Source organism: Bombina bombina, chromosome 11 (genome assembly GCF_027579735.1).
Source record: "Bombina bombina isolate aBomBom1 chromosome 11, aBomBom1.pri, whole genome shotgun sequence".
NCBI classification, from domain to species: Eukaryota; Metazoa; Chordata; class Amphibia; order Anura; family Bombinatoridae; genus Bombina; species Bombina bombina.
Window position 1 is genome coordinate 170,976,578 of NC_069509.1, and position 14,958 is coordinate 170,991,535.

At 37.0% G+C, this 14,958-nt stretch overlaps 1 protein-coding gene across 1 annotated transcript in view; it reads left to right on the forward strand.

The window, feature by feature from the left end:
• The window catches only part of CYTH3 (cytohesin 3), a 336,872-nt gene that overhangs the window by 160,878 nt on the left and 161,036 nt on the right, over positions 1–14,958 (forward strand). The window contains exons 6-7 of the mRNA XM_053694552.1: positions 11,018–11,098; positions 11,204–11,316. Coding sequence (XP_053550527.1) covers positions 11,018–11,098; positions 11,204–11,316 — 194 coding nt within the window. The remainder of the gene's footprint in view (positions 1–11,017; positions 11,099–11,203; positions 11,317–14,958) is intronic.

Here is a 14,958-nt window from a genome sequence, read left to right on the forward strand (position 1 = left end):
AGCTTCAGAGCCGCTCGGCTGACTCGCTAGAGGGTGAAATCAGCTGTTCACTGGGTAATCACTTCACCAACGATGTGGGGAAAAAAGATACCTATGACATAAAATATAGATACCGCCCTTGGTGCAGATTATCCCAGGCACAGAATACACATACAACAGATGTCGAGAAGTTATACTCACAAACGGAGTTGCACAAGCAGTGCAATATCAGGCGTGCCGAATCTTAAAGAGCCGTTCGGCTGACTCCCTGAGGCCTGTACAGCTGCTCCTGGATCGTTGGAGGAGTGGTGGAAAATAAAGGTGGATATGCCGATAGAGGTTAATCCAAGCAAGGGATCAATAAGGCAAATAGAACAATTCACCAGCAAGGTAGACAAAATAAAAGTATTTATTAAAAATATAAAAATTACTTAGCAACGCGTTTCTCGGCTAACATGCCGTTTCATCAGGCTACATAATTCTAAGAGCTGCCTTGCTGACTTAAAAGGACTGACAGGACCAATCAAAACCCTGAAAATTCACACACCTCCCTTGCTCAGGTGTACTATCTGATTACAGGGTGTCGCCCTGAGATACATAGCACTTTTGTTAAAAATGAATACAATTTATACAAACTTCAAAAAAATCTTTCTATATATACAAGGGCAATTTAACATGAATCGATAGCAAGTTTTAATCTCAATAATTGTAACAATAATATTTAGATATTTCAGTCTTACAAACAATATAACAATATAAAAGAAATACGATATAATAATCAGATATTTATAAATATAATAGATGAATTCTCAGTAATAAATTTATAATAAACATATAAATCATATAATAACAAATTATATATAAATACAAGAATAAATACTAAAAAAATATATAATTACTAAAAATATATATAAAGCCATATAATCGATCATATTACTACATCTAATGGTCGGATTAGAACTCACGACCTAGTGGCTGGGAAACCATCAACCCAGCCACTAGGCTATAAGCGGGCTTCTGATGCAAGTGTTCATAGTGTACTGAATGTATCTTGACAATGCTGTGACTGGTGCAAGTGGTGCATTATACAAAATAAACGTGTGTGTGAAAAAAGGTGTATAAATGTGATGTACTTGTGCCTAACAGATAGTGGTATTTACCTTTATAGTGATGTACATATAAGGAAAGCAATGATGTACCATTATGTGATGGATTGCTATGTGTGGCCATAGCAGATATGTGTGACATGTTGGTTAACATACTAGTGTGATGGCTAAAAATAAAATAAGAATTGACTAAAAGCCAATATTGGAAGGGGATACTAGTAATTATTATAGTGCTAATATGTTAATAATTTGCTAAAAAGATATTATGAATGATTATTAAGAATACTTGATGTATTCATATGACATATTTACTATGTTAATGTACTCTTAATGTGACAGTATTAAGCCACTATATATAATGTGATATATATTAGTATTAAACATTGACTAGATTGGATCTCCCGACCTCATAGTATAAATATCTAACAAGCTTGTTAGATATTTATGAACAGATAATAATTATACATTAACAGACAGTGAATGAATCATTTTTTAGAACTACATCAGAAGACTACCAAAGAGCTGGAAAGAACAACCACAAAAAGAAAGATGTCGAACTCAGACGACCCTCATATCCCAAACGAAAAAAGAAAAACCATAGAGGAAAGAGAGGGGGGAAAAGAGTGAATGGAACCAAGACACATAGAGACACCAGAACGATGAACTCTAATAATACACACAAAGGAATATACAATCTCAGCTCCACCATCCTATCAGAACAGGAGAACTCTATTCTGAACTATGGACTTTCCTTTGCGCCATCCAAAGGCCTTAACAAATTTGAAACATTTGTAAATATTAAAGAGTTTGTCAGAAAATTGACATTGAAACGTCATTATATGAGGTCTCCACTGGAATACCAACAGAGAGTCCCTACTAACAACATGCAATCCGACATCGACAATTATCAACATACGGATCTTAAGCCTAAATCCACCTTTTATCCGACAGCGAGTAAAGGTAGTGCCATTGAATCATTCGAAACTATAGTATGTAATGAATTGAAGAACATCAACCACACTCAACTTTCCAAACACAAACAAAATCTATCAAGGAACCAAATTCGAACCATCAGAAGCCTGGAGAAGAATAAAGATTTAGTAATCAAACCTGCGGACAAGGGAGGAGGCATTGTAGTCCTTGACAAAGTTGACTACGATGCAGAGTGCATGAGGATCCTGTCTGATCAAGATACCTATGAAATACTTAATAGTAACCCTGTGGTCCGATTTAAGGAAGAGATTGATGATATCTTGGGAGAAGCTCATGAGAACAACATACTCAACGACAAAGAATTTCGGTATATAGGAATTAAACACCCTATTACACCAGTGTTCTACTATCTACCCAAGATACATAAGTCACTTCACCACCCACCAGGAAGACCTATAATCTCCGGGATTGGCTCCTTATCTAGTAACCTATCGGAGTACTTAGATAAAAACCTTCAAAAGTATGTTGTGACATTACCTTCTTACATACGTGACTCCACACAAATACTAAACATTCTGAACAACATAAGTTGGGAAGAAGGGTACCTACTCGCGACCTGTGATGTAGCTTCCCTCTACACCAGTATACCACATGCAGGTGGTGTAGAGGCGGTACAATATTTTCTAAACAAAGATGAGAGCATACCAGATACACAGAAGACATTTATCCTTGAAGGGATCTCTTATATACTAACTCACAATTATTTTAACCACAATGGGACCTTCTATAAACAGCTGTGCGGCACCGCCATGGGGACCAGGTTCGCGCCTAGCTATGCCAACTTATACATGGGCAAATGGGAAACCATTTTCTGGGACTCCTGCCCAGCAGGCGCGGACCTGGTTTCATATCATCGATATATAGATGATATTTTGATGGTATGGAAGGGCACAAGAGAAGACCTGGAACATACCATTGTGGTTATGAACAATAATATTCATAATCTCAAATTCACCTATGAAATCAGTAACTCAGAGATCACATTTCTAGATCTTAGGATCACAGTCGAAAACAACAAAATTAAAACATCAACATATTTTAAACCTGTGGACTGTAGTCATTATATACACATCAACAGCTGCCACCATTCCAGGTGGAAAAGGAACATCCCCAAGGGGCAGCTACTCAGACTAAAAAAGAATTGCTCAGACCCTGAACTATGGGAGACACAAGCCAAGACTCTCAAAGCACGCTTCATAGAAAGAGGTTATGAGGAAGAAATGATCGATAAAGAGATTGAAGAAGTCCGAAAACGGGATCGTAAGGAACTGCTCCAATATAAAGACAAGAGAAATAAGACATCAAATGACAAGAATACTATTGATGTAGCATTCATCACGCAATACTGTGAGAACCGACATCTAATAGAAAGAATAATTGAGAAAAATTGGCCGCTATTGAAGAATGACGACACCATAGGGGAAATACTGGCAGACAAACCAAAATTCATCTATAGGAAATCAGACAACTTAAGGAACATGCTATCACCTAGTGTTCCACGCTCAAGAGCAACAGGAACACAAGATGTCTTTGGCAAAATAATCAAAGGTTTTTTCCCCTGCATAAATTGCAAAGCGTGTAAAAGAGGTCTTAAGATTAAGAAATTTAAATCTAATCACTCTAAGAAGGAACATCTAATTAAAGACCTAATAAAATGCACCAGCAAAGGTGTAATATACGTAATCCAATGCAGCTGTGGATTGCAATATGTAGGCCAAACCTCAAGATTACTAAAAGACAGGATTCGAGAACACATCTTACAAGTCGAACACGGCAACACTGAAACTGCCATGTATAAACATTTCACCACTCACCATAAATGCAGTCTCAAAGATTTCAACTATTATGGAATCCAACGAGTAAAACCAAATTGGAGAGGTGGTGATTATGAAAGGAGACTTCTTGTAGCTGAATCAAGATGGATCTACGAACTTGACTGTCTTTACCCAAAGGGCCTCAATAATAAGGAGGACTTATCCCATCTATTACATTTGAAATAAATGACTTTATATACTCAACACCTGTCACACTTTTTAATAAGCACGGACATTTATATGAAGAGGTTATTCCCCCTATCCTCATAAACTTACCAGAAGTCCAGGTCTTAATAACTTCACCAGTATATAATACTATAGTATATATAGTCCTCCTTTTAGAATAATTATTTCTATATAATCCCCCTATTCTTGTCATTGTTTGGAGCTAATGTTTTCATAATTATATTATATTGATCTCTTCTTTATTATTATATTAATTATATTATATTGATTTCTTTATTATTGTCTAGCAGTCTGGATTTACTAAAATCTTTATCGTGAATACCGTATGAACAGATAATAATTATACATTAACAGACAGGTCATAATTAAGAAGACCCATCCACACTTCTAATTATGTATAAGATTCATACTTACAGAACCCTTATATATAATTGATATCTAGGTCCTATCATTTTCTAATAAGAATATATACAAGATACAGATACTACATCATAGGTTCACGGGAAGAGATTTATCTTTAATACCAGGTGGAAGATTACATATTTTATAAAAAGGGATCAAATACCAATTGTAAAATGTTTTTAATCAGTACCATAATTACTAATATCCAATGATATATACTATAAATCGATAGTAACAAGAGCCACAATACACCTTCTCCGTTTTGTTCCCAATATAAGAGAAGTGCACTGATTAATACACCAGACACATGTTTACCCCCTCATAGGTTTGTTCCGGTTTTGACGAATTATACCAACGGTTTTTCGTCAACTTCCGGTTTCGTCAACATCCGGTTTCTATCAACTTCCGGTTTAGCGGCGGAACCGGATATCCGGTTTTTTAGCGCAATAAGGTAACTAGCAATGTTATAGGTATTAAGATATACACTCAGCCTTACAGAAACACCTATATATGATGGCACTACAAGTTGACCACTATAATATGACAGGATGGGCCAAACTAATTATTTTAATATCAGAAAGGGATATACCCAATCTCATTAACAACTATCATTCCCCACTTCCGGTTGAATTCTACTTCCGGTTCATAAGGTCATTTTTTGGCGCAATTGGGGCAATTTTTGGCGCAATTTTTTAATCCAAACAGGTATATAACAAGCTTTCTCACCAACCATATATCAGTCTTGAAAAAGGCCCTATTGGTGGGCCGAAACGCGTTGGCATATATGGTGAGTTTTATTCCTATAATTGCAAGCATATTTTAAGCACTACTACTCTATGTTGTATTTTTTCTTTTTTCACAGGTATTGGATTTTCTATTTTTTCACAGGATTGTTTATTGGATTTTCTATTTTTTCACAGGATTGTTTTTTGGTTTTTTAGTTTCTCATATTTTTATGAAGCTTATTTTCTATGAAGTTTGTTTACATATTTTTTGATCACTCTTTCTGATATATGACATTTTTGCTTTGTTTTTATTGGATCTTTTACTGTTGGAACACTTTTTATTATTATCACAATATTGGATCTACATACGTACTTTTGGATTGACATTTGGATCACGAGGACATTTTAATTTATTTATATAGATTGTTTTTCATTGGATTTTTGACACATATATTTTTCATTTCTTATTTTTTATTGACATTTCCATATACTTTTTTCACCGGATTCCCTTCTCACTGGACTTCCAATCTATTGTATTTTTTCTATTTTTTCTATATGTTTTTATACATGTTTGATACATAATTTCCACTGTATATCGCATTGATTTTTACTAGACATCGCACATAGTCACTTATTGTATTTTATTGTATTTCATTTATATTACTTTACTGTTTTTACTTTTCTATTTGTCTTTGCATCAACATTAATGGCATTTTTGGATTATTTCTATTGCAATTGGTTTTATTGCAATCGTTTTTATTAAGTATCATTGTCCTTGCATCAATATTAATGCCATTGTTAGATTATTTTTATTGTTATTGTTTTTATTAAGTATCATGGATCCATATACTTTTATGCTTTTTTAACCTGTGATTTTCTGCTGTTATTATATGTGATATTAAACCTGTTAAACTGTATTATTTAAAGATCCCATTATTATACCATGGTAGGATTCTTATAGTGTACATACTGACACTTTTAGTCTATAACCTATAGTGTACAAACTGACACTATTAGTATATACCCTATATTTAGACCTAGCCTTTCATTAGGCGCTCCTAACACACCCCATCTCTTTGTTCTTTTTTTGGGTATCTAGAGACCCAATTGTTATAGGAGCCTTGGTCTTGATAGTTAGCGCCGTCGGACAGATTACACTTTTGCATACATCACATTTATACACCTTTTTTCACACACACGTTTATTTTGTATAATGCACCACTTGCACCAGTCACAGCATTGTCAAGATACATTCAGTACACTATGAACACTTGCATCAGAAGCCCGCTTATAGCCTAGTGGCTGGGTTGATGGTTTCCCAGCCACTAGGTCGTGAGTTCTAATCCGACCATTAGATGTAGTAATATGATCGATTATATGGCTTTATATATATTTTTAGTAATTATATATTTTTTAGTATTTATTCTTGTATTTATATATAATTTGTTATTATATGATTTATATGTTTATTATAAATTTATTACTGAGAATTCATCTATTATATTTATAAATATCTGATTATTATATCGTATTTCTTTTATATTGTTATATTGTTTGTAAGACTGAAATATCTAAATATTATTGTTACAATTATTGAGATTAAAACTTGCTATCGATTCATGTTAAATTGCCCTTGTATATATAGAAAGATTTTTTTGAAGTTTGTATAAATTGTATTCATTTTTAACAAAAGTGCTATGTATCTCAGGGCGACACCCTGTAATCAGATAGTACACCTGAGCAAGGGAGGTGTGTGAATTTTCAGGGTTTTGATTGGTCCTGTCAGTCCTTTTAAGTCAGCAAGGCAGCTCTTAGAATTATGTAGCCTGATGAAACGGCATGTTAGCCGAGAAACGCGTTGCTAAGTAATTTTTATATTTTTAATAAATACTTTTATTTTGTCTACCTTGCTGGTGAATTGTTCTATTTGCCTTATTGATCCCTTGCTTGGATTAACCTCTATCGGCATATCCACCTTTATTTTCCACCACTCCTCCAACGATCCAGGAGCAGCTGTACAGGCCTCAGGGAGTCAGCCGAACGGCTCTTTAAGATTCGGCACGCCTGATATTGCACTGCTTGTGCAACTCCGTTTGTGAGTATAACTTCTCGACATCTGTTGTATGTGTATTCTGTGCCTGGGATAATCTGCACCAAGGGCGGTATCTATATTTTATGTCATAGGTATCTTTTTTCCCCACATCGTTGGTGAAGTGATTACCCAGTGAACAGCTGATTTCACCCTCTAGCGAGTCAGCCGAGCGGCTCTGAAGCTTCGGCTCACCTGTTATTGCACTGCATGTGCAAACATCTTTGTGAGTATTACTCTGAACTGTTAGTTTAGAATCATTTGTAGCCAAGGATCATCTGCACCAGAGCGCCTCTTCTTTTTTTGTTTCTATACAGAACGCAGTCATCTCTTTTTTTGAGGATAGTTTATCCTTAGAGCCCTTGGTTATTGAAGAAACTCTTGTTAGGAAGATGTTTTGTCATTAGGGATATTTATGTACTGATGACTTAGGTTGTCACATTTCTGGAGACTTCCTGTTGAGGAATCTCTGTGGTAATTAGAGGTGATGGTTCCCTCAATATATTCGGGGAAAAAGTAAGCCTTTGGAGCTTATAATTCCTTATTTGGAATTTTCTCAGACTTATAGCCCCTAAGCTAGGGTTTTAGTTTTTTCTGTTCAGACCGTTAGTCGCTCGGACAGATATTACTTCTAAGTCTAATCTCTCCTTCTGTTGGAGACAAAGAGTTGATTTGGATTCGCTATTCTGCGGTCTCTTCTTTTTTTGCTGAGAGAAGAAACCTGACAGACAAATTGTTGTTCTTTTGTTCTTATACCCAGAGCCAGGATCTCCGCTAAGCCTGGGTTATCCAGGTGGGTTTTGGAGATGACTCAGTTCTGAAATAAGTCCAAGCAGAGCAGGTTTTACTACCCTAGATTGGCAGGATGGACCAGTTTCAGGTCCTATCTTGGATAGCATTGGGGACTGTATATCTCCGGTTTTTCTCTCAGTCGCTTGACTCAGGATCATTTAGAATCTATGGATTCTAGAGGTCATAATTAGGCTTGAATCCAGCCTTCCAGGGCAGTTTTCCTCCTCTTGAACCTGTCTTCAGACAGATTTTCCAGAACTACTGGTTGAGAGAATCACTATCCAGTGTCCTTGTAAAGTTCTCCCTCTTCTGTGTGACTCCTTTCTTAGATCACCGTTTTTGTTTTTTTTACTTCGGTCGCAAGTCCGTCAGGTTGGTGAGGGCATGCCTAAGGGAGTGAGGGAACTCAGTTTTTCCTCCCAATTTTCCTATCGGAGCTTCAGGCAATCTTTCTGCTCTGTAGGATTTAGTCTACTGGGTTCATCTCCTTTTGAGATTGAGTGACTCCCTAGTGTTGAGGGTAGTATCTCGGGCTTGGTAGTGGGCCACTACTGCTCGCTGTCAGCGATTTTCTTTCCCGGGGTGATCATCCAGGGTGGATGTTCTCTACAGGAATTCCTTTTACCTGACTTGTATCTGGAGGGGGACGTTGGATGAGAATCTCGGGACGTCCCGTCTCTATACCAGGTTCCCATTCATGGATCTTGGTTCAAGGATCCTCATGCGGGGCTGATTAATACATTAGCAGAGCCTGGAGGTTATTTACAATTTTTCCTCTTCTGCCATATCACTCTTTCCTTGAGTGGTGACTCGAATCTAGCAGGGGCAGGTTTCAGTGGTACTGCTTGCTATGTTGAGGCCACGTAGATCTTGGTTCGAGATTTAATGGCTTCACCTCTATCAAGGTTTCCTTGTCGCAGGGATCTACTGGATCAAGGCCTCTTTGCTTCATCAAATCTTTTTTCTCTAAGGTGGTCTGTGAGATGACGCTTAGTCTTATCTGAGGAGAAGGTTTTTTCTGAGAGGTTATGGTCCTCTCCTTCAAGCGTGTAGGCTGGTCCCTCGTCTGAGGACCCCTTCTTTTGATAAGAGTGTGGTTCTTCCTGGCACACTATTCAGGTCTGCCAGGATTATTTACTCCCTCCAGGATGGCCTGGAGAAGGGCTTCTTAGCTAGTTCCTTGTTGGGACAATCTTGGCCCTGTCTGTTTTTTTACATAAGAGGCTCGTTGAGCTTCTGGACGTACAGTTTTTTCTCAGAGCTATGACTATGATCAGGCAGGGGTATTGTTCTGATGCTCCTTGGAGTTTTAGATATTGTTTTTTGCATTGGGCTCTTTTTGTACCTATGTAAAAAGGGTGTCTTTAAGTTGTTATCTTAGAAAACTATTTCTGATTAATATTGCTTCTGCGTGCAGAAGTCTCTGAGTTTGCGGCCTTGCTTGCGATCCTCCTTATTGGGTGGTCGCGTTAGTAGGGTTGTTCTATGAACTTAGTTTGGATTCCTCCTAAGGTCCATTTTATTTTTTATATCCTATTCCTTCATCTTGAAGGAAAGTTTACTACATATTATGGAGTCGTGTCTTGAAGTTCTATCTTCGGACAACGTAGGAATATACAGTTTTCTCTGTTTATTATCTATCTAGGAAGCCTAAGGGTCAAAAGGGCATCTTAAACTTCCTTATCTTTTAGTTGAGGAGTGTCTTCCGCTTGGGATAGGAGTCAGTGGGACGCAAGCCTCCTCAGAGGTTTACGACTTGTTTTTTTAGAGAGTTGTGTTGTCCTCTTGGGTCTAAAATGATGCCTCTATGGATCAGTTTGTGGGCGGCTACTTAGTCTTCCTTACATTCTTTTTCCAAATTTGTATTGTTTTTTTCTGCTTCTGTTGAAGCAGCCTTCAGGAGAAAGGGTTTGGCAGGCTGTGGTGACTTCAGATGAGTGCCACCTCTTCCTTTTTACCCTCCCGTTAGCATTCAGTGTCCTCTGTAGCTTGGGTATAATTTCCCACAAGTAATGAATGTAGCTGTGGACTCTCCCTGTATTAAGAAGGAAAACATACATTATGCTTACCAGACAATTTCCTTTCCTTCTGTACAGGGAGAGTCCACAACTCTCGTCCGTGTTCTCCGTTGGGCGGCCCTAAAATTTAACTTGTTCTTCTGGCACCTTTTTCACCCTGATATTTCTCCTACTGTTCCTAGTTCCCTCAACACAATGACTGGGGGATGAGGGAAGTTGGGTAGGTATTAAAGCCTTTGGCTGGGGTGTCTTTGCCTCCTCCTGGTGGCCTGGTTCAGTATTTCCCACAAGTAATGAATGCAGCTGTGGACTCTCCCTGTACAAAAGGAAAGGAAATTATCTGGTAAGCATAATTTATGTTTTTCTGGATTTTTTCCCTTTCTTGAGAATCCATGTTATTATTGAACTAGTAAATTGAGACTATTTCATATTTTCTTTTGTAAAATACTTTTTCAAATAGCAGTTTCAGGTAGGGAGTTAGCTGGAATCTGATTCATCCTGGCACTTTACCAAGAGGAGCATCTTTTATAGCCCAGTTAATTTCTTCCCCTAAGACGGGTATATTCATTTTATTCAATCTTTCAATGGCTATATTGGGCAGTTTGATACATTTTACTATTTTTATTACAAGTGCTAGTTTTTGTTGATTTGTATATAGTTATAAATGTCTGAGAAATATAGCTGCATTTTGGAAAACTGTTGTTTTTATTAATTCCTAAAATAGGAACCAACATTTAGTCACTGTAAATGTGATACAACTTCTTTTTTTAAAATTTGGAACTCTATAGTAAGAGCAAAATAGAGAAGCATTGGGGTTTTACGCTGTATATACAACATTATATTTTCCAAACATAAAATGTTTCCTTTTTACATATCTTAATAATACAAAATATTATTTTTCTCTTTCTTAAAGGGATGACTTTAATATCCTTGTCCTTCAAGCATTTGTTGAGCTTCATGAGTTTGCAGACCTGAACCTTGTCCAGGCATTAAGGTGGGTAATTACATAAGATCAGTTTTTTTGCAGCTTTTAAACTCTATTCTTTTATGATACAGTTTCAAAATTATCAATATTAATAGATTGCATCAATTCTTTCAGGCAATTTTTGTGGAGTTTTAGGCTTCCTGGTGAGGCCCAGAAGATTGATAGAATGATGGAAGCCTTTGCATCACGTTACTGTCTCTGTAATCCTGGAGTTTTTCAGTCCACAGGTTTGTGGAAAAGCATGAGTACTGAATAATTTTTTTCACATTTTTCTGTTCTATTTAATTAAGCATTTTTTTATGAACGTTCAGATTAAAATTGAATAAAGTATGAAAAATAACTGTTGAATTGGAGAATGCATGTATGCATACATACATTGTAAAGTTAATATAGTTTATAAAGATTTTATATTAATGTATCTGAAGGTATGCCCAGAAATATCCTTTATATGCCTTACATCACAGAGAGGCACCTGAAAAAAAAAAGCTTATAATAGTGCCTTCACAAGCACCTAGATAAAAATACCCTTACTCAATACCCAGTGTATTCTTATTGGTATTTTATGTATATATATATATATATATGTGTGTGTGTGTATATATATATATATATATATATATATATATATATATATATATATATGTGTGTGTGTTTATCTCTAAGGAGCAGTATCCTTAGTATCTTGCCATGCTCCTCCGAAAAACTTGTATGTGGCACTAGATGGAATTTAACTACCTATACACATAGCTGGAAAATTATACATATTGATTACCAGTCAAGCTGGGAGAAGGTTACTAGTATTCACATCTAAAACAAGAAAGTAAAAACAGAGCGCAAACTCGAATCAAGTGAAGTTTTATTGACAACGAACCAATGCGCAATATTAGAACACACTTACTAGAATGTGCATAAAATCAAGCCTGTAACTTTCAAAGCACCAGCGTGTGCACCAAGAGGGTCTGCCAAGTGAGGAATCCTTGTCACCGAACGCTGCTAACTTGCGCCTCTAGATCACATGAGTAACTGCAAACTCATAACCTCAGGACGCCCCACGCTGGAACTGGCAAAGTCAGGTGATCGGATTGCCTCTACGTGTTACTCCCGGTCCATAGAGTAAATTAGAAAGTTGCTTAAAATTGCATGCCCTATCTAAATCATGAAAGAATAAAACTGGGTTTAGTATCCATTTAAATGCTTAAACTTACATGGTTACAGAATTTTTATTCTTTCACAATGCCTTTAAGTCTGGTATGATACTGGCATAATGTCTCATTTATGATAAATGGTGTGAAGAATGGTATAACCAGTTGATTTTCTATCTGTTCTATAGATTTTGGAACCCTTTCACTTTGGTTTGTAAATAAGTTTAGCCACTTGCTCTTATAAAACTTTATTTGCTTTATATAATGCTTTGACTTTATTCAATGTTCTGTACAGACTTCTTCCTGTATTCAGGCATCACGTTTTTCTCTGGAGCCACAGCTTGGTTCTTCGTGTTTAGCAACATTACCCTTTTGAGTTAGTGGATAATTTGATTTAGAAGTTTTGTCTTGCTTCTGACTTTGTCTTTCACCTCCCTCTATCGATCTACAATATACTCCTATTTCATAAACCTCTGCTAATATGTATCAGTACTGGTTTGACTGTCTGCTACTTATTTGCTGGTGGATGACTCTCTATTGGTAAGTATTTTTTTTTTTTTTAACATTTTAGACTCTCTATAGCTATGTTATGGGCGCAAAAAACAGTATAACTTCAATACGATAATGAGTGTGTAGTAATAATAATAATAATAATAGTGCTAGTATATATATCTCTCAATTAGATCGTACTAGACCACAAAATTACACAACTCAGTGCATATGTATTTCAATCATGTGTGTGTATAATTAGGCGGCTTATGTATAAGAAGAAAGGACACTTCTATAGTTCACACACTGACAAAGAGAAGATAGTGAAGCCCCTACGAGAGATCCCTGCAGCTAAAAACACGAACACCCAAAGGCGAGACTGACTTTTCCAATCAGTCTCTAACAAAGGAAATAGTGAAACAAAGAAACAATGGGGTGTGTTAAGCGCTGAAAAATATCATAGGAGCAACAAGATAAAGCTATAAATTTGGTAATCAATGGTGTATATGAAACGATCAAACATGAGATAATCTGGTCAGTGAGACAAGATAGGTAAATAGAAAAACATAAAGCAGACTCAGCGAATAAGTCACAAAATGACAAAATTGAGTCCATTGAGCTCCTATTAAGACAAACTAAGCAAATGGGTCATTGATTAGCACAATTATATATCATGCAACAGCGTCAGTTCGTAAAACTCCTAGTTAGTTGGAGTATATGTCCATAAACACTGATATCTGAATATAACGCTGAAGTGCACAGCCAATCTACCGGGCAACCCCTTCTGTGAGATTACTTATGAGCTGTACCCTCAATAGTATGAGGTAATGAGACGCTGTTATGTGTTGCCGTGGCTGAATGCACAGGCGGACGGGTGAACGGACACACCCCCTCTTAGTCGTTCTCCCTATTTTCCAATCACGTTGCTTTGTTGGTATTCACTCCCTCCGTGAGCGGATTCAGTCAAACTCTCCTCCCTCAAGCTCCAGGAAGTGCTCCAGGTCATATATAGAGTAAAGGGAGAAGCGCAGAGATAGTGTAATACAGTTTTATTAGAAGTATATACAAAGTGCACGGTTAGAAACACTTACAATATAGGATCTCAATGATATGAGGTAACGTGAGCACATTAAAAAGGTTGATGTAAAATATCAGCTCCAAACAATACACTGAGTATCAGGGCCGCCACTAGAAATTTTGGGGCCCCTGACTTAACCATTGATCAGGGCCCCCCCCCCTTTGACATGTGCAATTTTTGACCAAGTGACTAAAACGTATATGCACTTTAATCTTAAGTATCTATTTAAACTTGGAAATGTTGTAAAGGTAGTAACATACACTAAAACACACACTCACACATAAGGATTCACATATAGACACTCTAGAAGACACGCAAAGAAACTCACAGACAACTAAACAGACACTCAGCACTTGTTTACATTGACCTGACAAGTAATGAGGTAAACTACAGTTTTGTAAAAAAAGGAGATTTAGAAAACAAAATATGGAGTTCTGATTATCTTTTTGTAAAGGAAGATGCCAAATAAATGATGACAACAGCATGCAGTGGCTGAAAGGAAGGGGCCTGAACTGCCTAAACAATAATTTAAAGGTTAAATGGTAGATTAGTGACTTCCGGAAAGGTCTCATTAGTCTCAAAGTCTTTAGAAAGATGTGAATAGTCAGTAGTAAGATCAAAATGTCCTAAAAAGGAACAGACAATGGACACACACACACACACACACACACACAAACTCAAACTTGCACATACACCCAAGGAAACACCAACAGAGACAGCCTCAGAAAACACACAAAGACATACACACACACACACAGAGACACCCACAGAAAACACACAAAGACATACACACACACTGAGAGACAACCACATAAAACACAGAAAGACATACATACACACACACCCTGACTGAGTCATCCACAGAAAACACACAGACATACACACACCCTCACAGAGACACCCACAGAAAATACACACCCTCACAGAGACATCCACAGAAAACACAGACATGCATACACACACACACACCCTCACAGAGACATCCAGAGAAAACACAGACATACACACCCACCCTCACAGAGGTATCCAGAGAAAATACACAAAGACAAACACATGCCCACCCTCACAGAGACACCCATAGAAAAAGCTCAAAGACATATGCACACACCCTCACAGACATCCACAGAAAATGCACAAAGACATACACACCCACCCTCACA